We start from the raw sequence: 25,202 nt of genomic DNA, 5'->3' as shown, positions 1-25,202 counted from the left end.
TTATTATGGCAGAATACTTTTGCAAAAAGACATATAGTTCAATATCATTTATACAGGGATGAGAATGTGTATGAGTGAAACAAGAAGAAAATGAGCTGGGATCTTGGGGTCCGCAGATCCAAGAATGACCCCAGCACGATCATATCCGCGGAAAATTCTCATCCCTGTTTATATCAAGGAAATCATATTAACCTGTCACAATACAATGCAATGTCTCTTCTTGTTTCAGGTGCATATGGATACCTGTTCAATAAAGAGGTCTCTTAGTCTTACTTATAATACCACTCCAACCAAATATTAGGGGCTTTGTGCTGGTCTTGTGGTTAAAGAATGCTAAAGCTCTGAGTTCAATTCCCCTTTGCAGTACAATAGACATAAATGTTTGGGCCATCAAACAATCACTAGCCATGTCACAAACAATCACTAGACTTGTCACAAACAATCACTAGACTTGTCACAAGCTAACTCTGTCATAATCACTAGCCATGGGCCATAAAACAATCACTAACCATGGGGCGTCAAACAATTACTAGAACCATCACAAACAATTACTACCCCTGTCACAATCACACGCTATGGACCTGGTAATTACTAGACTTGTCACAGTGAGTGAGTGAGTTAGCTTTACACTGCTTTTAGCAATATTCCAACAATACCACGGCAGGGGACACCAGAAATGGGCTTCACACATTGTACCCATGTGGGGAATCGAGCCTGAGTCTTCAGTGTGATGAACAAACGCTTTAACCACTAGGCTACCCCACCGCCCACAAACAGTCAGTAACCATGGGATATCAAGGAATTACTCGCCCTATCACAAACAATCTCCAGCCCTGTATCACATCAGTATCACCCATCAGTTCAACACAGAATCCTCATCCCACAGCCATTAAAAAACCCAATCAAATCATCATATACCCTCAACCCCACACATCGTCACAATGACTGCAGGCAATACCCAGTAACATCTCACCACAACACTGGGCAGTCCGGTTCCTCAGACATCCATCAGTACCATTCCCAGTGTGTCTTGTTTAACACAACAAACACCTGGTTCAAACAATATGGTTAATGAAAGAAGAGACAATTTCTCTGGTGCAAGAATTGTCACCAGGACTATTGCTCCCTGGCTCATGTTTCCTCAGTGGCGACAGATGGTCGTAGTCCTTGATGAATATTACTCTCACAATACACCATTATGTACAGTCAATAAAACTGCTAGTGTACCATGAAACGTCGGCTCTAAACAGGACATGACTTCGTTGACAATTAGTTTTTGGTTCATATGAGGTAGTGATATGTAATTGTGACATAAATTACTTGTCTTGCAATCCTGACAAAACAATCAAACCAGGATTTTGATTTTGTACTACAAGGTTGGAAACTTTCCTCAATGTAATGCAATTGACAGGTTGGAGAATTTCCTCAAATAGATCCAATTGAAATTTTCCTGGCAGGTTCATTTACAGGACATGCATTGTGTAGAGTGGTTGAGTGAGTGAAAGAGTGGTTGAGAGAGTGGTTGTGTGGTTGAGTGGTTGAGTGAGTGGTTGAGTGGTTGAGTGAGTGGTTGAGTGGTTGAGTGAGTGGTTGAGTGGTTGAGTGAGTGAGTGAGTGAGTGAGTGAGTGAGAGTGAGTGCAGGTTCATTGACAGGTCATGCACTATGTAAAGAGTGTGGGTGGGTGGTTGAGTGAGTGAGTGGTTGAGTGAGTGAGTGAGTGAGTGACCAGGTCTATTCAGCATAAGCAAATCACTAACCACAAGGCCACAAGGACCTCGTTACAATTCTTCTTACACAATTAAGATATGGTATCCCTGTATTACGCAATTTTCATTCTTATATAACGATTCTCATTATGAAAAGCCAAGAATCGTACTGCAATGTCTATTTCTGCATGCACGTGGGTTGGATGAGCAAGTTTTACTGTCACATCAGCTTGCAGTGTGTGGGTGAAAAAATAATCTATACTACGGTTGACTGAGCAGATAGTGAGGGTTGAACACACTCGCTGTCCAACTGTAATTGAATCTTTGAATCTAGCAAAGCACTTAATGCTGCAGTCGGCAATATGCCAGCTATATCATGGACAAGCCAATGACTGATATCATGAGTGGGGTATAATAACACCATTCACCAGATTCACTTAATCGCCTCAGTTGACCAGCAGACACTTTGGGGGAGCTATTCTAACCTGGAAGTGTTCACTAATAAGTAAAATTAGCCCAAATACAGAAAGCTGGTGAATCACAATTACCTATATGTATGGGGACAGCATGTTCATCTGAGGTGCTCAACACGCTTTCCTTCCCAGGGGAAGCAAAGGGAGAGGCTAGACCCAGAACGCTGTTCCTGTCTCTGTTCTTCATCTCGTCAGTGACAGCAGCTTGGTTGATGGGCAAGGAGGCACTACGTGTGTGAAATCTTGTGCGATGTCTTGCGCTCAACTGAAACAGAATATGTATTAAAGTCTCATATAATGTATAAGAGTAATCGGCAACGAATCTACAGTCTGGGCTGCCATAGATAGGTTCAGATCATCAGGAACATTCATTACTCCACATTGCTTAACTTGATCAGAAGTAGATTTTATCATTAGCAAAGATCCAGAATAATAATTCTACTGAAAACATATTGAAATCTAGTTAGTGATGCAATCTGTGTGGACAGTGGTGCAGGTATATGCACATAATGCATTTGTAGAGTGCCTAATAATATCCACCCCATAGAGGCTCAGTGGCACTAAGGACAACTTATGTGCAAAACATAGCATTACTATATTATCCTGGTTAACCCACTGCCTAGGTGCTAGAAAGCTAAAGAGTCATAAGACCATCTTATCCCACTGGGTACTTACTTATTCACAGAGGCAATTTTGAACAAACTCACTTGTATAAGGTGAGATCAAATGTTTCACATGTGCTTAGTTGTGGGGCAGCGCTAGGACTGAAGTCTTAGCAGAAACTCTCAGGAGTCAAGCTGCCAAACAGTCACCCATTCATGGACTGGTGCATGACTTTAGGCTCTTTACGAAGTTGGATCGTCAAGATTGTTTAAAAGGTTCAAGGCACTTTACCATTTGGCATCACGAAGAGTGGTTGCAAGGTTCAAGGCACTTTACCATTTGGCATCACCAAGAGCGGTTGCAAGGTTCAAGGCACTTTACCATTTGGCATCACGAAGAGCGGTTGCAAGGTTCAAGGCACTTTACCATTTGGCATCACGAAGAGTGATTGCAAGGTTCAAGGCACTTTACCATTTGGCATCACGAAGAGTGGTTGCATGGTTCAAGGCACTTTACCATTTGGCATCACGAAGAGTGGTTGCAAGGTTCAAGGCACTTTACCATTTGGCATCACCAACAGTGCCCGAAGAGTGGTTGCATGGTTCAAGGCACTTTACCATTTGGCATCACGAAGAGTGGTTGCAAGGTTCAAGGCACTTTACCATTTGGCATCACCAAGAGCGGTTGCAAGGTTCAAGGCACTTTACCATTTGGCATCACGAAGAGTGATTGCAAGGTTCAAGGCACTTTACCATTTGGCATCACGAAGAGTGGTTGCATGGTTCAAGGCACTTTACCATTTGGCATCACGAAGAGTGGTTGCAAGGTTCAAGGCACTTTACCATTTGGCATCACGAAGAGTGGTTGCATGGTTCAAGGCACTTTACCATTTGGCATCACGAAGAGTGGTTGCAAGGTTCAAGGCACTTTACCATTTGGCATCACGAAGAGTGGTTGCAAGGTTCAAGGCACTTTACCATTTGGCATCACGAAGAGTGGTTGCATGGTTCAAGGCACTTTACCACTGGGCAATTTACCATTGGGGAGCACCAAAAGTTGTTGCAAGGGCCAGGAGAAATGCAACATGTTATATTTGGGACTACACTTTCTCAGTAAAGAACGGATTCCCGTACTTTATTGTTTCAGTCCTATCCTGATTTAAAACTCTCAAAATCAGGCACCTGATTGCCAGCACACAAACTCAGCGATCTGACCCATTCAGCCACTGCAGCTTCAACAAACAGAAGTTTGACAAGTGGTAGTCTAGATCACATACTTTGTGTACACCTCTTCATGTTTCTCTTCATCACACAAGCTTCTAAATGCCACTTACAGAAACTCTTTGTGTACCATTTGGGAAGCAAACCAGTTTACACAGCATTGTGTGTGAACAACTACCTAACTAGGCTAGCCTCCTCTAACTTGACTGCCATCAGAGTATGTTAGTGGTGAAGTGCTGACTTGTAATGAATACTGCTGGAAGAGCCCCAAACCCTTCAATGAAGGACACAGAAGAATGAACACCTACCAGGCTGGGCTCTATCTCAGCGAGGAGTGCCACCTTATTGAGCTCCACTGCCTTAAGACAGATGATGGTGGCTTGGAAGTAGGCAGGGGAACACAGAAAGGCATCAGCTGAAACAGAAACACAAAACATTAGCTGAAACCTACATTACATGTTAGTTATGATACACACTAAACACCAGCTGAAATATACACTACATGCCAGCTGGAAATACATTAAACATCAGCTGAAATATACATAATGCATCGGCTGTAACACGCACTAAACTTCAGCTGTAACACTCACTAAACTTCAGCTGTAACACACACTTAACATCAGCTGTAACACTCACTAAACTTCAGCTGTAATGTAACACTCACTAAACTTCAGCTGTAACACTCACTAAACTTCAGCTGTAACACACACTTAACATCAGCTGTAACACTCACTAAACTTCAGCTGTAATGTAACACTCACTAAACTTCAGCTGTAACACTCACTAAACTTCAGCTGTAACACACACTAAACATCAGCTGTAACACTCACTAAACATCAGCTGTAACACTCACTAAACATCAGCTGTAACACACTAAACATCAGCTGTAATGCACCCTAAACATCAGCTGTAACACACACTAAACTCCAGCTGTAACACTCACTAAACTTCAGCTGTAACACTCACTAAACATCAGTTGTAACACACACAAAACATAAGCTGTAACGCACACTAACCATCAGCTGTAACACACCCTAAACTTCAGCTGTGACACTCACTAAACTTCAGCTGTAACACACCCTAAACATCAGCTGTAATGCACCCTAAACATCAGCTGTAACACACACTAAACATCAGCTGTAACACACTAAACGTCAGCTGACACACACAAACTAAACATCAACAGACACAACCACTTCAATGTCAGTTGTTCTTGCTCATGCTATGTCATGTGAAATTCAATCTCCATAGATTCTATCAACATGTAGGAAACAAAGATCGGATGGAAATGAACTAAACAAATCAACACATTAAACTGATAACAGTATAAATCAGCTTACTACAGTGAACATAAAATGCCAACACCCATGAATTACCAGTCCCATTTAGTACGTCGATCAATCAGCCATGAACATCTAAAGCATAGAGACACTGTTTCAAACAGGTTTCATTGCAGGTAACATGAAATGAAGTAAGCAGACATTTTGTCTTATTTAACTATATGCAAAACAGTTTCAGTTAAGCTCATCAGTAAAACTTACACAAACCGGCCTTGCCACCACACAGAAACGTGTGCTGTTCCAAATCTCCAGGGTCTAGATTTTCAAAGCTCTCTTAACGCTAAGATAGTCATAAGTGATCTATATAAACATTAACTAACGACTATCTTAGCGATAAGAGAGTTTCGAAAATCTAGACCCAGTTTGTTAATGACAAGAGGATTTTAAGGTACTTCAATCAATCTGTGTGTTGGATAAAGGGAACAAACCTCTAACAACACTGACAAGCTCAGGAAGATTTTATGGTTCCTCCATAGATTTCATCACATGTGTATTGTCTATGATATGAAATCCTCACTGGGACAGAAAAAGGCACTGAGACTTCTCCAACAGTAGTGTTTTTAACAACTCAGCTGATTCTACCAACTGGGTGATAGTGAGTGAGTGAGTGAGTGAGAAATGTTATGATTAGAACTACACTAAGTTAGGTACAAACAGGGTACCTCTCTGTGATTAGGTGCCTCACTTTGAGAGTGGCTTAAAATCCCCTATGGGACCCCAAATACTCCTAGAATTTGTACTTTACTAAGAAAGTGTCCTCCCAGATATAACAGTCATTACATGTGACCACTCTCTGACAAGCATTGTATGTTTACCTGTCAGTCATGGGAGGTGTGCCAACTTGTACACATACTATGTGATCTCATCAAGGTGGCTGAAGTCCCTTTTGTGGCGGCCTCACTGGCTGAGTGGTTTAGATGCTGACTTTGTATGTTGGCGATTAGGTGCTTCATCCAGAGAGTTTCGGTACAAATCCTAGATGGGACTCAAACCCCGAAAGCACTAGATTTTGTACTAAGAACACCTCCAAATGAACAAACTGTTACACTGACCTCTTGTTTAGTTAAAGGCATTGCGTGAATGAATGTAATTTTACCAAGCTTTGAACAATATTCCAGAAATATCAAGATGGGGAAAACCAGGAATGAGCTTCACACGTTCGTATGAAGGGAATAGAACCAGGGTCTTCAACATGACAAACACTTGCACCACCGGCTACACCACTGCTACCCTATCTCTCTAACTGTGTATGAAGTAAATGACACTGTAACCTAATGTCTGGACTGAGTTTACCATCTGTATGGATAAAGTCTTTACCATTTCAACAAGCATCAGTGTATCACCATCTTAACTTTTGACAACTGTTATAGTAGCACCATATTCACTCATGTTATATCAGCCTTCTGAACACATTTAGCGAGATGATCTATATAGCAGACAGGCCTGTGAAGAATACGATTTGGGTCAGGCAAACCAGTGAGTGATATTATGAACACTAAAATATCCATTAGGGTATGATAACACATTATCTTACCTTCATGTAAAATACTTTAATTTCATTGGTCAATGACGCTTTAAGAAATTTCCATGTCACCCATCCCTGACACTGCTACGAAATTGTGTACATCAGACCGTATTACCCTCGAGGGAAGCATACAACTTATATTTAGTCAAATCTGAGTCTGTGCAGCAGATCATAAAATTGGAATATTTTCACTGAAAATTGGCCAATGGTATCCAATGCTGGTGTATAACATGACGCACCAGTGTTAGTTATTTCACCAACTGATTACATCAGTGGTATTCTGGTAACAGTATGACAAATCATGGCTGACATGACACAAGTAAGGAGACAATACAAGAACACTTGGCTGGGGAAGTACCAGAAACTTCCCTAGTCTTATCAGAGCAAACAGGAATAGTATTAGTAACTTTAACAGATCCACTTAGTATTGAAAATACACATTCATCATGATGTTAAACACATTCAGGAAGTGACGAGGACTAGGTGTTGAAATCTGTGTGGAAATGACATTCAGACGAGTTTAACGGTGAAATATGAGGATGCAGACCGTAATTGGAGGAAACATCTTGCATGTGAGTGAGTTGCAGAAACAGAACTAGTAATGTAAATTTACTGTTGTAATTTATTGCAACAATCCATGTACTGCAATATGTTCAACAATAGATTACATACATTCTGTCATCTGTAATTTGTTATGAACCTGAATATATTCGACTTTCCATGCACACTTTTGATATTTTTGTCTGCCATTTTGCTAAATGTTACTGTAATACTGCACACCTCCCGACAGAACAGGGGCGGTGGGGTAGCCTAGTGGTTAAAGCGTGAGCTCGTCACGCCAAAGACCCGGGTTCGATTCCCTACATGGGTACAATATGTGAAGCCTATTTCTGGTATGCTCCACCATGATGTTGCTGGAATATTGCTAAAAGCGGTGTAAAACTAAACTCACTCACTCTAGACAGAACCTTTAACACCCTATTCACTCACCCACTTGTCAGAACAGCTCAGCGTTTAAGGTTCTGCGTAAAATATTCAGAAACAGCTTTTGACATCTGAAAGTTGACATAAGTTACATAACAAACTCACACAAATCAAATTACTAGCTGGGGCTGCCAATCAGCTGCGGACAAGTCCCCCTTTAAATATCATGATCTGTAACTCTGGGATTTCTCAATTAAAAGAACCAACCACACATTTACACTTAGCAGTTTGATGAGAACAGATCAGTTCACAGCACACACACTCAAATCAGCTGAAATTCGAAAATACTATTTATCTATTTCTCTCACAATCGACAGGATAACAATTATTTATGCTTAACTGATTGGAAAGAAACTAACAAATGTATATAAAGTGAACTACATTTATTACAACATGCTAAAAACTGATGGATATAACGTGTGTTTGGTCTAACATATGTTCTATTTGGGATTACACTTTCTCAGTAAAGTACAGATTCTAGTACTTTTTGGGGGTTGAGTCCCATCCAGGATTCGAACCCACCCCCTTAGAGTCAGGCACCTAATCGCCAGCACACAAAGTCTGATGCCTAGACCGCTCAGCCACCACGGCTTCCACTAAAATGGAAGTCGGACAACTGGTAGTCTAGACTGCGGACTTTGTGTACCCCACTGATAAGTGTTAATTGGCACGGCTCCCACGGCCGAAAGCTATGAAATACACAATGCCATTTAGAAAGTGGTCAAATGTAACATATGCTCTATTTGAGATTACACTTTCTCAGTACAGTACAGATTCTAGTACTTTTTGGGGGGGTTGAGTCCCAACCAGGATTCGAACCCACTGGTGGAAGCCGCGGTGGCTGAGCGGTCTAGGCATCTGACTTTGTGTGCTGGCGATTAGGTGCCTGACTCTGAGGGTGTGTGTTCGAATCCCGGATGGGACTCAACCAGAAAAAAGTACTAGAATCACAGGTGGAAGTAGGTTTTACGTCGCGCTTAAAAATATTTTGCTCATATGACGACGTGCATGTGTGTGTATGTGTATGTGCGACTGCTTGTACTAGTCCAGACGGAAACTGGTTTTATAGTGCTAGCCCACTGAGATACCATGCCACAGTGAAGCATGAATATCCCACCCAGACACATTATACTGACTCTGAGTCGACCAGTCCTTGTTGTACCCATTAATGCCGAGCGCCAGGCAGGGACCAACAAGTACCATATTTTAACGTCTTTTTGGTATGATGCGGTCGGGGATCGAACCCCCGACCATCTGCTCTCCGGGCGGACGCTCTAACCACTACACCACTGAGGCGGGGGGCACAGAGTGACGATAGTGTATGAAGTGTGTGACGCCCCCAACAGGCAGTTTGATCTTCAGTGTTATAAACACAGACCGACTGAAGTCAGCAGTATCAAGCTGACTCAAGCCAGCAGCTCAGAAGGAGAAACTGTCACTAGAACAATGCATGACACAACCTCTTGACTCATGTCCATTCTCAGGGTACACAAAGGTCATGTCTTGTTGGAGTGGGGCCAGCTGACCCAGTTACACAGACCACATGATGCAAGCACAGTTTTTAAACATTACTGCTGGGAGGAATGTAGGTTTCATGGGACACTTAAAGGTGAGAGGTCATGTGTCACAGTACATGTCCAGTCCCACAACCTGACTTGCCCTGCCTACTGGCCTCAATCACAGTCACACTGACTGCTGTAGTGATGGTTCAGCCTGAAATATCGTGTTTATTATAATAATCTACACAGGGCTGGTTATCTATATAGATCATAGAGACCAATAATCTTTAACTAAATATCGATCAATTATTGATAAATACTGGAGAAGTAAGTTTGAGCAAAAATGCTAAACATGTCTGAAAGAAATGAATATATTTCACACCACAGGTGACTGGTGATATGTTTACGCATGGACAGAACAGCGTGCTGAACATAATTGAGCAGCAGCCCATGAATAAAGACCAAACTTGGTCCATTATGTGAGTAAATTAAAAGTTTTTTCTGTCATTAAAGTGTATGTACGATATTATCAATGACACATTTTCATATCAACAATGTTTTTTCCTATTGACAATTCTTCTGATTAGCAACAATTATACAGAAACTTAAGTTTACTTAGACTTTGCGCTAAGTGGACAGGAAATCTGCAGTTTAAGAATTTATTAGTAATTGGTTATATCTCTACAATTTCTTATCCTTCCTGTGTGTTCAGTCATGACTAATACCTCGTCTTATGTAAATTCCCCATCAATAGGCAAGGGGAAAGGAGACAAATAAACACATGTTATAAAATATGAGACTAACTTTAACTGATATTCGATAAAACAGAGCTTCATTTTTTTAAAGTTTGTCCACTTTATTTATTTGTTGATTCTCCAGCACTGCAAACCAGATTCAGATTTTGTTTAAACTGGGATATGAATCTACCAAGTCCAAAAATATGACAAAACATTGAACAAAATTGAGAAAAATGTGGTTTTTATTCAAAATGTATTTTACCAAATGAAATGTTAAAAATATACATTCTGCTGCTGTCGATATATAAATATATAATTAAAGTCCACCATCAAAATCTGTCAAACATTTTTCCTCAAAACTGTTTTCCTACCTGCCTGACATTTTGAAGAAAACCACGACTTGAAACCATACCAAGTCAATTTAGCAATTTTGTGATTATCCCTGAAATGTCTCAGCCCAAGATCAAGAATAATCTACTTACAGTAACAACTTACTGTACAACCATATATAGACAAATGTCCGATACATATTATCAAATGTTAACATACATCAGAAATAACTCTAAATTAAAAATGAAAGATAATTGTGAGCTTGAAAATATTTCCATTTTAGGGCTGTGTTAAACATCATGGAGGTACTCAGAAATAATTGAGGGATTTGAAATTGATAATACGATGAGCCGTTGAGATTGACATCCAATGATCAAGGGAAAACAATACCAGCGTCTTGAGCATATACTAGTTGCATGATATGTGCACTATATAAATAAATATCCTACAATAATATATATAAATAAATACAACAGTAGAAGCATAAAGACCCTTGAACAAAGTCCAGCTAACTGTATATTACAGTAATACCTCCTGGAGTGCAAAATATCCAGACGATTACGTATGACCACATTAGAGTTTCATGATATAGAATCAATTCTGTGAACAGTGATTACATCAACATATTGAATTTTGAAATAAACAAACATTTATTTTTCATGCTTACCAAACCAAACAAACCAAAGAATAAGTTGAAATCAGCAGCTACTAATGCATAAATACCCAAACAATTCAAACAGAGTAAAAATTCAAGTAAAAAGTGTAAACATACCTCACAAGAGAGTACACTACCCCAGCTGAATACATTTGAAGTACAGGTCCAGACTTAGTATATATGCGTGTCTGGTGGTGTATACGACGCTATACAGACCAGCGGTATTGATCACTGTGGGGCTGCGTAGTAGGACAATAACACAAGCACGTGGGTCAGGCATGTGCAACAGACAGGAAGTAGGTTTTATTTATATACATCTGTCATGAGAGACACATGGAAGGGTGATCTCGGATCAGGAAACAAACACGGCATGAAGGGAAGAATATTAATTTTCTTAAAACTGCACGACTGTCACTCTGACAAGCACTAGCATTATATACTCAACAATCGGAATGTCAGACTTGAGGCCATGACATTATCATCTCAACTCGTCCACAGATGTCATGTAACAAGCAGGATGTACAATGTTTTACCAGCTGAAAGCGCTTTTATAAAACACCACAGGTTGACAGGACTGACTCTTAGTGTCTGAAAATACACAATTTTGACTGAAACAAACAACTCCATTTAAATTGAAAAGGATCCCCTGTTAGTTTGCATTCTGAATCTGTGAAAATCTAGATAGCTTCAGGAAGAGCTGGGCAGAGGGGAAAGTATAATCTCAGAGACTGTGAGATAAGGTTGAGGGGTGTATGGTATATAAGGTTGAGGGGTGTATGGTATGTAAGGTTGAGGGGTGTATGGTATATAAGGTGGAGGGGTGTATGGTATATAAGGTTGAGGGGTGTATGGTATATAAGGTGGAGGGGTGTATAGTATATAAGGTTGAGGGGTGTATGGTATATAAGGTTGAGGGGTGTATGGTATATAAGGTGGAGGGGTGTATGGTATATAAGGTGGAGGGGTGTATGGTATATAAGGTTGAGGGGTGTATGGTATATAAGGTTGAGGGGTGTATGGTATATAAGGTTGAGGGTGTATGGTATGTAAGGTTGAGGGGTGTATGGTATATAAGGTGGAGGTGTATGGTTAAGGTTGAGGGGTGTATGGTATATAAGGGTGGAGGGGTGTATGGTATATAAGGTTGAGGGGTGTATGGTATATATAAGGTGGAGGGGTATATGGTATATAAGGTGGAGGGTGTATGGTATATAAGGTTGAGGGGTGTATGGTATATAAGGTTGAGGGGTGTATGGTATATAAGGTTGAGGGGTGTATGGTATATAAGGTTGAGGTGTGTATGGTATATAAGGTTGAGGTGTGTATGGTATATAAGGTTGAGGTGTGTATGGTATATAAGGTGGAGGGGTGTATGGTATATAAGGTGGAGGGGTATATAAGGTATATAAGGTGGAGGGGTGTATGGTATATAAGGTGGAGGGGTGTATGGTATATAAGGTGGAGGGTGTATGGTATATAAGGTGGAGGGGTGTATGGTATATAAGGTGGAGGGGTGTATGGTATATAAGGTGGAGGGGTGTATGGTATATAAGGTTGAGGGGTGTATGGTATATAAGGTGGAGGGGTGTATGGTATATAAGGTGGAGGGGTGTATGGTATATAAGGTGGAGGGGTGTATGGTATATAAGGTTGAGGGGTGTATGGTATATATTTTCAGTTTGTAAAACCCTTTATGACCTGCTGTTCACACATGTAATAAATATAACCAGTTATGTCTTTCAAAACTTAATGTCAATGAAATACATTTTCGTAAGTTTTTGAGTTACTCAAAGCATGAACAGAATAAATAATGACATAATAGTAAACAATTCTGACATCGTGACATCACACTGACTGACTTCCATGAGATGACATCACACTGACTGACTTCCATGAGATGACATCACACTGACTGACTTCCATGAGATGACATCACACTGACTGACTTCCATGAGATGACATCACACTGACTGACTTCCATGAGATGACATCACACTGACTGACTTCCATGAGATGACATCACACTGACTGACTTCCATGAGATGACATCACACTGACTGACTTCCATAAGATATTTGAAGACAGTAACATCTAAATCAGAGAAACCTAAACTAGACACAAAAAGGCCATCATAATGATCAAGTCTTTCAAGACTTTCTCTATAGCAGTCTACTGTCACTTGTTCAGTTACCGCTGAAAATGATGTAGATAAAAAAGTCACTTTGGAGCAGTTCAGTAATTAAACCCTGTGCCCTTCCCAGGGAAACTTTCAAAACAAATGTGATGTCAAGTGACAGGTTCGGGCAAGTCGACATAAAACATTTTGACACAGACTGACACAATGCCATGGAGCCTGGGCAACTATAAATATATTTGACAATTTCCATAAGAACTTAATAGCAATAATGTTTGCATTCAAATTGTGCTTTGCATTGCTGTTTTTGCTGTCATGTCATTTTCTAAATATTTTTAAATTAAGAAAATGTACTTGTTTAGCATGGCTGTGACCTACCTACTGAATCAATGTATTCTGTCTGTGTATCACATTCTTGCCATTAATTTTTATTGTTATTCAGAAGGCTATGTCAAGCCTGCTTCCTAACAACAATATTTCATATCAATCAATATTTGATATATTATCTCTACTTTCAGGTAATTTGTTAAAACAAAAATAATAAATAATGGAGGGTATTGCACAAACTTCACTAGTCTGTCTCACAGTCCCCTGAACCACATTATTTTCCCTACTGCCTAGCCCTCCCTGCAATGCTAAAGCCCTAAATGAAGCAAGTCTAGATTTCCTCAATCTGAATCTCTGGTCTCCCTGGGGCTCCTTTTCAATTTATTTATTATATATTTCCAGAGACTAAGTGTTAGTCTAAAACTTCACCTTCAGTACTGGTCTGGGATGACGTGCAGTCCACATCCCTATATCTCCATTTCAACTGACTCACCTGTCAAAAGTTAACCCCCTCTCATTGTCTGGAATTTCAACACCTATCTGCACTCAAAACCACAGTATCACTGTCAACACTTTACGTTTTATGAATACATTTTTAAATACACAGTCAGTGAAGAATGCACATCTTTTTTTAAACATTAATGTCTTTAAATTATTTGTCATTATTCAAATTACATCAGCATTTTCATATCTTAAAATACTTATAACTAATATTAATGTTATCTGTTTGTATAGATAACTGGACTAATAAAAAGGAAGAAGATTTCATAAATATAATTATTTACATTATTGTTAAAACACCAACAGTTTAGTGAAATAAAAAATTAAATAAAACCCTCATTGTGAACAAAATAATTGAATGCTTCTTTTCAAAATTGCCTGACAAGAATATTTAGTTCAGAATCCCAGATAGAGTCCTGATCAGCTACCAGTACATGTATTACTGGACTTGAATACAGAATTGCTATATCTAACTATGAAATATCTATCTATCTATCTATCTATCTATCCATCTATCATGAAGAAATAATTCAGAATCCTAAGCCCACAGATTACTGGAATATTAAAAATTTATTACACATCAACGAAACATCGATGAAATCACTATAAATACAACCATTCCAGATGTAGCAGGGATTGATTCACATTATTTAGCCAGGACAAATCACATCTGAGTCAAGATGATCATGTCCTGAACCCATTTTTCCAATACCAGATAGACTGTGACCCATATCTAGTGGACAGACAGCTGTATATCCCCCCAACAATGTGACCCATATTTAGGTCCAACCCACTGCTGTGTCCTATATTTCCAGATCTGTAAATCTGTATCCCCCCAGGATGTCAGTCAGTCGTGAGACAGTGCTGCATTGTTTATCCCCCAGATTGTCAACTAGCTGTGAAACACCTCAGTGGTGTTTATCCCCCATATTGTCACCCAGAACAGACAGGGCTGTGATGCATAGCCCCCAAAATGGGTGTCTTACCATGAAGGTGTAAACACATATTTCAGATATCCAGGAAGAGCTAATTTTCCAGGGTATTGGGGAGTACCACCAATGCTAAAGATAGGGTGAATAATTACTGGGAAGCATAATCCATGTTTTCAAAACATTGTTATAATAGAGTGCATGTTACTTAGTAGCGTGCAGAGATTATTTTAAGAGTTGTTTATCTTAAATGTATTCAGAGTTAATCTCGGGACAATCTTTTTCCTCCAAACAATGCTTGTTTAGAACTTTATTTAAAGCGGCATGAGAAGATTATCAGAAAAACACAAGAGCATCTATTTAGGTTGCAAACTGACACCGAGCCCTCATACACATATTTGTGATGGCAGAGGCCCAGGTTAGAGTTAACTTCATCGAATCAGTTCGTGGGGGCAGGTCACTATATTTTGCTGGCCACAATGCCGTCCAAAACATGTTCCTGGACTCTTGCATCAGAGACTGTGTCTTCCATTACACACAGTGTATTTGGGGAAACATACAACAGGTGGGCCTAGCTGTGGAGTATTCCTCTGACCCTGATATGAAGAAGATGGTCCGGGAAGCTGCCGCACTTCCACTTGCCACTTGACAAGGTGGAAGATGTTTGGGCAGAGACCATCGGGGACAGTCCTGCTGGGGAGGTGACAAAGTTCATGGACTAAGTGACCACCACCTGGATCAAGGGATCATGGACACCTTCCATGTGGAACCACTTTGGCAATGACGGATATAGGACAATCAAGCATCTGGAGGGGCATTCTCTTCCCACAGAGGTTACTCCTGTCATATCTTCCTACGTAACCTCTGTACTAATACGGCCATATTTCCCGGTTCTCGTAAAATCCCCTAGCGGCAAAAGATCGCAAAACGAATTATCTCCCTTCTTTCTATCCAATCAGAACATGTGTCACATCGACTTAGTTTCAACTTGACTAACACAAGCAAATGTGGGGCCACAAATATCCCCCATCTGCCGGGGACTTGTGATGATGTTACACACAAGACGTTTAATGGCTAGCTTGTCCATTGTCAACGAGGGCGATGGAGACGCCACTGATCCGCCATAACATGACTGAGTTCTGTCTAGAAGAAACGTTTGCTCATCGTGCAGGGGAAGAGGTTTAGTTTTCTCGAAGCATACGGAAATTACCGAGGCCTTGCGAATGATCACTTTTGAAACAACGTCGCTGATTGCACAACTAAATCTGATTGCCTCCAATCACCAGTCTTGAACGCTCACACCATGAAAGGGCCGTATTAGAACAGAGGTTACGTAGGAAGATATGACAAGTAACCTCTGTGGGAAGAGAATGCTGGAGGGGTACCACCACAAGATCAACAAGGTGGCACTGAAGAAACACCTAAACATCAACAAAGTCATCCGTCTTCTGAAGAAGGAGCATTCACTGACAGAAGAGAAGCTGTTGCTGAAGAACAGTTGCAAGGGCAACTGGCGCGAGCCTCCCTGAGGAGGAGGCACAACAGGAACATAGACTCCGTCTCCGAGCCCTGAAGGACAATCTTGTGAACATCATCATCGGGGATATCCCCTACACAGACCACGTGTCCGAACTGCTCAAACTTTCGTAAACTTGAAGTACACTGACTATAGTCTGTTATTGTGATGCAAACCTACAACGCATTTATATAGTGATAATATGGGAGCGCTAATTTAATGTCGAATTAAAGAAAATGTATATGAAAAATAGACCTGAAAATGTGTAAATAACTTTATTTATAATTTTATCGTTTATATGTGCCCAAATTAAAGAGTGTTCATGCTAATTTGGTTTCCCTTGTAATTTGTGTGTCTCCGAGTGAGGCATGCTATGTTTATTCAGCCATAACAATGCATTGCAAGTACAGCAAAGGCTACGCACATTCAACAAAGAAACATCACGAACTTAGCTTTCACAGCCATGAAACCCCAGATTGTCACCCAGTACTGAGACACGGCTGCTTAATCAACAGATCAAATTATGACCCACAATGCATAATGACAAATTTAGTCTTGTAAAGCTATGTGACTCACCAGATAGGTATGGGAGGTAAACGAGATAAAGTAATTAAACTTAAATAATGACTGTGACAAATGCCTGGAGGGATGAATTAACTAAAGGTCCGATCAATATTGTGTCGGAATATAATAGGACAAGGAAAACATACAGCATTACCATACATTCTAATGTATTGTATGACTAAATCTGATGACTCACTGATGCAGAGTCAATACAAATTTCAAGATCACCAGAGCAAAAATAATGTTGGTCAAGTTAGTGAGTGACTTAATAGCTCTCGCATCATCATCTTTCAGACTGAATGACTGACTGACTGAGTTTAGTTTTACGCCGCTTTTAGCAATATTCCAGCAACATCACGGCGGGGAACACCAGAAATGGGCTTCACACATTGTACCCATGTAGGGATTCGAACCCGGGTCTTCGGCGTCACGAGCTCATCTTTCAGAAATACTAGAGCAATTTCACAACAAGGAACACAAAATTTAACCTGGCCATCGTCTTGACCAGCAAACACTTAACCAGTAGCCTACCCCATTGCCCTGGTCGGGGCAGGAAACAAGCATGTACCGTGAACCATCCTAACTCTTAGTGTGAACTAGTCTAACTCTATACTAATGTGTTATGCCTGGCATTGAGTTTCCCCATCTAACTGAACTCAGTGTTTCTGGTATTTTCTGATGTCTATCTACCACACCAACATGGGCAAAATATTCAGATAAAATTTTAAAGAACAAAATAAACTGAAACATTTTTGTCCACTCCAAACAGTCAGAATTTTTCATTAATACATTCATAACCCATGGAATCAATAAAGTCTTGCTGACTTCATAAAACAGACAGTCAATATTTGTTCATTAATTAGTGTGTTTGCAGTATGTACCTTACCTGTCAGCTCAAAAGCCTAGACTCTGTCTGTTCTAGTTGTGTAACGAGATGCCCTGTCTGGTAACATATACTGCATTTGTGAGGAGAAACATACAGATAACAACAAAGTCGTCCTTCCTCATCTCATCTTCATGGGCGGTGGGGTAGCCTAATGGTTAAAGCGTTGGCTCGTCACGCCGAAGCCCCGGGTTCAAATCCCCACATGGGCACAATGTGTGAAGCCCATTTCTGGTGTCCCCCGCCGTGATGTTGCTGGAATATTGCTAAAAGCGGGCGTAAAACCAAACTCAGTCAGTCAGTCAGTCAGTCTCATCTTCATATCAATACCCAGAGCTTCAGGCAAGCTAAGGCAAATACATCAACATAACGTAATTCAATCTGAGTAGCTTTGAAGGTAATATACCAAAACCAAACAGTGTAACAACACTCTGAGTAATTACTCAATGTGTATGTTTCTGTATTTCTTTACACATATATGTTTAGTGATTAAATGGAGGCCACAACTCCAGAAAGCAGAAGTAGAATCCCCTCGTAAATCCCATTCTTTAACATGGACTTACGCAAGACATAGAGGTAAGATTGTAACTCCCACGGTTTAATGTTGACTTACATTAATCGTAGAAATAAGAATAACTCTGAAACAATAATTTGTTGAGATAGGATGACCATAACTGCTATGGTTTAGTGTGGTTTTACGTTGGTTGCTGAGATGATCGTAACTCTCATGCTTTAATATGGACTTACGTTAGTCATAAAGTAAACTTGATCATGATTCCTGTACTTTAAAAAAGACTAATGGAAGCTGAAGTGATAAGATCATTGTACCACCGTCACTTTCTAGATTGGGTTATAAAAAGCATAAATAATAAAAGCTACACAGAAATATAACTGCTTCTTAAGAAGTACCATTCAATAATAATTTATGCTGGGAACTAATTCTATACAGATTCATATCATACAGTTACCATGGCAATACATCTACAGTTCTGTTCCCACAAACCATAAACGCTACATGCAGCAACAACCTAATTCCATTACACACCTACACAAGTATTACACCATTGTATGATGACATGAGGCTGTCGTTGTTGGGACTTCATTCTGAGCAAGGAATTCACTGATCTTTCTCGACATGCATTTATCCAGTGAAACCTATGCATATTCATGTCATAACACAATATTAACAAGATATCAGAGAAATAACTTGAATCTGTTGATTCTGGAAGTAGCATCAACAGACTCTCAAGATTTCTAGATGATGGATTCATAATCACTGTGTCTTGGTCAGAATATACTATAATCTCGGAAGCTGCCTCTACCTTGTTGATGGGTAGAACAGAAACAGCTGTACAACTCAAGACACCTTCATCTGTCACCTCTGCTCATTTGTTATACGTAAACCTGTTCATGTTTTTCAACTTCCTGTTCACAACTGAGCAATTAGGGACCGTTCATAATTTATGGCTAGGGGGGATGATGGTGTTGGGTTTTTTTTGTTTTGTTTTGTTTTGTTTTGTTTTGTTGTTTTGTTGTTGTTGTTGTTTTGTTTTGTTTTGGGGGTAAAAAATGGGGGCGGGCATTTTGTTCTGGGGAGGTAGGGGTCATCAATTTTGAACACATCTACAAGGGGGTCAGCAATTTTGTATATATATATTATTTAATAATGATACTTAAAAATTATGGGAAGAGAGGGGGCTGTCATTGATTTTGTACATGACATGCAAGGGGGGTCACTTACTTTGAACATAAAGTTTAGGGAGGTCATTCACATTTTTACATGCTTCTCCATAAAAACCATCATCAGCCCCTTCCCCCCAGCCATAAATTATGAACGGTCCCTTAGTCCATAAATAAATCATAAAGTCAGTTTCTACGTGGCCATGATAAAATTGCTACTTCAATTTCAAGATGATACAAACTCACAAAACATCCCACTGTACAAGGAATCCGACAATCAGACTTGGGTTCTTTACATCAGCCAACTTATGATGAAGTAGAAAAAATAAATCAAACAATTTGATACATGATTTAAAGAAACAATCAAGTTGCAGTTTACATTCTGAAATGAAAGTCTGAGAGAAACACAAGAATCTTTAAATACTGAAGACACTCCAACATGTTTCTGAGCACAGGAACAAACTAGACAATATATAGGATCCTGAACCAGCTTGTCACATTCTCGGTCTTTAACTTTCAATACCTGGTAACTATGGCAACCCATTATTAACGCCAGTCCATTTGATCCACATGATTGACCAGGATCTGTCAATTATTCCAACTCAACCACTAAATACAACCAGCTTAGGTCCAAATATGATTCTCATAGTTTCCAATGTTTTAAAACCTGTGTAACTAAAATTGAAATTCTAAAGTCATGTGCTAACTAACGTATTTAAAACATTCACAACACAGACAGTATCCCTTGACAGTTTGTGATGACTATCCTGTACTGTGAACAACCCAGGTAACATCACAGTATCCACTGTTTTCCAGTTCCATATACATCAAACAGTTCTCTATAATTGTTTTTCTAAACCAGTTAACATGATGATAGTTCATCAACTGCATAAAGTGAACTGCTGCTAGGATGGTGTTCCAGAACTACTCACCTGGCAGGTAGAACGACTGGAGTTACATGTGTACATCAGCTGCAGGCCCTTTCAAGGTAGCAACCCATACCTAATTTGTCATGCTCCACAGAATTCTATGAGAGAAGGTGACAACATACCTCACAGATCTGAGCACTTCACCTCATCTGTGAGGTGTAGATGTGAAGGGGTCAGTTAAGCCTCAGTTCCCAGGGTGAGTTTAGCCTCAGTTCTTAGGGTGAGTTTAGCCTCTGTTCCCAGGGTCAGTTAAACATGGCTAAGGTTTAAGGCATAGTTTAACACAGGTCTGTCTCTACAGTCAAGTGCTAGCCCTCAAAATCAGAATTGATAGGCAGTATTTGTTTCTCCATCTGACCTCACCTCCAATTGATAACAGCTGTTTAATAAATGAATAATAATGAATATATGTTATTTCTGTTACCGTAACTTGAAAGTTTCTGTGAACTGACGAGGACAGTCACAAGTTTTCTGTCCTAGCCCTGGTAGGTTCATGCAGCTGATCACTGGATTGTCTGGTCCAGATTTGATTATTTACAGACCGCTGCCACACAATAATTACAAACATACGTCCACCTTTACAAGGTGTGGGTCAAACGTGTTTGCACAAGACAGAAGAAAAATATATCCACATCCTTACCTCCACAGGGTGAAGTTTACACATGGTTGCATAATACTCCACAAATGCAACATATATTTATCTCTACAGAAACATGAACTGACCTAAACCCTGGACATACACTTTGTTGGATTAGGCAACATTACACACCTCAGACCAGCAACACAAACACACCTCCAGCCTGGTGTGAGGTCACACACATCACACATGAATGACCACAGTTATAACTTGGTCTACATTCCATGAACCTTACCCTCTGTTCACCTTAAGGAAGTCGACCACTGCCCTAGAGCCGAATCTGATCGCACTATCAGGGCTTGAGGCAGTTGTCTACGGCCTTGTTACACATGTCATGCAGTCAGGGTAAGATAACAGTTATAAATATCAACACCCTGCACCTGACAAGGCCGCACCTGACACTTGATCTTCACTACAAACAAAACCTGGACTTGATGTACATATACTGCCTGTGACTTTAACCCCTAATTTGTAGCCAGAGTCAAGTAAAATCACTTTCGGTCAAGACAAGATACATAAACACCTACGTCCTCTGAAAATATCGTCAAGGGACACGCCAAGGCTACAAATGCATACATTTCTGACACTGAGTGAAAAAGAATTTTTTATTTATCCTATGATGTTTACACTTGTATTGTGGATAGGAACTCATGACCAATGAGGAAAAACGTGACGTTTTTCCAAATACTGCAGTGAATTTGTCAGAGCATGGATTCTATCAATGAATAAATTATTCATGATAGAATACATGGCAATATATAATATTCAAATGTATTCTAGTCATATCAAGGTATGCTAGCTGATGTTATCTTAATGCAAGAGGAAAGCACAAAATGATGCAGTTCTGAGATGCCTACAACTTAAAAAGGTGAAGCCAACACAGTGCTGACACACCTAGAAACAGAATCAGGCTGACGTGGGATTCACACCCACAATCAGTAAAGTGCAACATGTTACACAACTGAGCCACCCGCACAAATTAGGCATCAACATTACAACGTTATGTATTGCATGTAACACTGACCCACCCCCACCCCACCCACCCCATCAAAATGCTGGGGCCTCGTGGTTAAAGTGTCTGCTTGTCCCCCCGAGGACCCAAGTTCCATTCCCACATGGGTACAATGTGTGAAGCACATTTGAGGAATATCAATATTGCTGGAATATTCCTAAAAACTACTTAAAATGATATTCACTCATTCCCTCACTAAAGAACTGATTCTCAAAATCAGGATAACTACGATATTGCATAGCATTCAGAAATGTAGAAATTGCATAAGACACTTACTTCTTATAATATCTATCCATCTTTGTCAAAATGCATACGACAATTATATCTCATATCTACTAAGTTTTGTCCCACATGGGTACAATGTGTGAAGCCCATTTCTGGAGTCCCCCGCAGTGATATTGCTGGAAAACTGCTAAAAGCGGCGTAAAAGTAAAATCACTCGCTCACTCACTAGTTTTTGTCAAAATATCTGCTTGAAATTGAACAGATTATCAACCAAATTTTACAGATTATTCAACCAAAAGGAAATAAAACAAGAAATATATATTCCCATATAAGTCACAATTCAAACAAATTATTACAATCTACTCATAGCATATGCATGATAAATATATCTTGGTTCACAACATCATACATATACAAAAGATTGCATCAGATATGAGAATCTACATGAAGTACAATGGATTGATGAAACAAGGTACAGACAGCATCTTCCCTGCCATATCACACCAGCTGTGCCACTACGAGTCATACCATCACACAAGACATGTGTTTAATTCCCCACAATCGTGACAGAGTGGCTATGAATTTATATTCCCGTTTAGACGGTCTGACTCAGTGCTTGACAAACTGTTATTGAGTGCTAACAGCTGATGCACAAAAGCATCAACAAACATAAATTTAATGCATCCATTTTCAAAATATTTCATCAATTCTGTACTACATGCTTTTCTAAATTTGACAGTTCTGATCAGGTTCAGCTGATATTTAGTCTTAATGTGAACATGCTGATATTGATCTGCTGACCTCAAAACAAAGATCTTACTGCAGTAATGTAAAACTATGCAGGAAGTTGAAGTGGGGTTCAAACCCATAATCAGCTAATTGTGATGCTTTTGACAACTGGGCCACCGTCAGCCGTGCCCCCTCCACTACAGTGATAACATGACTGGGAAAGCCCTAATTCCAATGAGGGAATATTGGATGATATTTGCTGTAGAACTAGGATCAAATATCGGCATCCAAGATGGTCCACATAAATCCCTTTACATATCCCCATGATTACTTAGGACATTCATCTCTCTGTTAACAGCAACCTAACCAGTTAACTTCACCTTGTTTATCAACAAAATCTGTCACAATGGAAAATAATCAACCCAAAGTCAATATTATCCAATTGGTTATCTCCAAACTATTATCAGCCAAGCACCCTGTGTATCAAAATGATACATTTACAAACTCACACTCAGACAAAAGATAATCGTTATTCTTTTATCATGTAACAGCCTACATAGTTACCTATGCACTTCATACAAAGCCAATATAATCCACTTCAGTACTGTCAAACTGTCATAGTTACAGTATTTGCCATTACAGTGACTGAGTTTGGTTTTACGCCGCTTTTAGCAATATTCCAGCAACATCACGGCAGGGGACACCAGAAATGGGCTTCACACATTGTACCCATGTGGGGATTCGAACCCGGGTCTTTGGCGTGACAAGCTAACGCTTTAACCATTAGGCTACCCAACCGCCCCATTTGCCATTACAAGAACCCATGGTGTTTTAGAGATTGACACACAAGAGCACTTAATAAAAACGACAAACAACAAGTGAAAATTTAGATTTCAGACATATCATAGAAAAATACAGTCACTAGGTTATAGTATGTATCCATTTACAAATGTTTTGGTAATGTTTAATATCAATAATGTATGATAACAAATTTATAAATATATACCAATATAGATGTTAAATTCATAATTCATATACACAAACATTGTTATATGGTAGTGTTGTTCATTGTGTAACAATGTTATATGGTAGTGTTGTTCGCTGTGTAACATTGTTATATGGTAGTGTTGTTCATTGTGTAACAATGTTCATGGTAGTGTTGTTCGCTGTGTAACAATGTTCCAAGTGTATAAAACTGTACATGTAGATTCAGTAGGGGGCAGTGTTATGTTACATTTAGATCTGTGCTAGATTTATACAGAAAGATCTGGAAATTACTGCAGGCTGCTGGTCCTAAGGTCTATTACCTCAGAGAGTCTTGTAGAAATTTCTGGACTTTTTCTTGGATATATAAGGGCAGTGAGTTACTGCCTCTCATCTCAAATGAAATCTCGATTTACCAGATTTACCAGAAGGCCAACACTGTGCATGATGATCATTATGCCCTGCCTAGGCCTAGAGTTGCAAGTTGGCGCTTACTGTTATTGAGAGGTGAATATTACAATCACTGTCTTTATTGCAATAATCACTACTTTAGTAAAATATTTCTATTAGAATTTGTACTGCCACTCGTTTTCTTTTCTGCCATAGTGAAACTTTTGTATCGATTTGTGAATTGAATTTTAGAAAATAATTGTAAATTACATCGCATTGATTTGTTGTTTGTTGATTTCAAACCTAGTTCTTTTACGGACCAATTCCTGGATAACTTTTTAGTTTCAATTTGGGAATAAACATGTAACAACATAACAACAGAAATATTACGAGAATAAACAATAAAATTCATCTAATGGATCACACTAGTTCATAGGTAGAATTTAACCAATTCAACACCGCAGGCCGAATAATCGGCCACAACGTTATGAGTCCCCAGACACCGGAGGCCGATTAATCGGCCAGGCAGTAGTCACGTCAAAATGAGACATAATTTTAGGAACCTACCTGACTTTTGATTCATATATCAAATCTATCACATTTCACAATGTCTGAAAACACTTATTAAATTTCAATTTATCATATATTATCAGCAGAATTAAAATTATAAACTATTTTTCGCAATATT

General features: G+C 39.6%; 1 protein-coding gene across 1 annotated transcript in view; it reads right to left on the bottom strand.

Annotated features, from left to right (window-relative positions):
* Positions 1-25,202, bottom strand: part of LOC124262482 (run domain Beclin-1-interacting and cysteine-rich domain-containing protein-like) — a 72,278-nt gene that overhangs the window by 27,589 nt on the left and 19,487 nt on the right. Inside the window, exons 4-5 of the mRNA XM_046696988.1 lie at positions 4,313-4,419; positions 2,257-2,446 (exon numbers count right to left, since the gene is read on the bottom strand). Coding sequence (XP_046552944.1) covers positions 2,257-2,446; positions 4,313-4,419 — 297 coding nt within the window. The remainder of the gene's footprint in view (positions 1-2,256; positions 2,447-4,312; positions 4,420-25,202) is intronic.

Source organism: Haliotis rubra, unplaced genomic scaffold, assembly GCF_003918875.1.
Source record: "Haliotis rubra isolate DU_JTF1 unplaced genomic scaffold, ASM391887v1 Scf84, whole genome shotgun sequence".
Taxonomy (NCBI): Eukaryota; Metazoa; Mollusca; class Gastropoda; order Lepetellida; family Haliotidae; genus Haliotis; species Haliotis rubra.
Note: the sequence above shows the minus strand (reverse complement) of the source record. Positions and strands in the feature narration are given on the sequence as shown.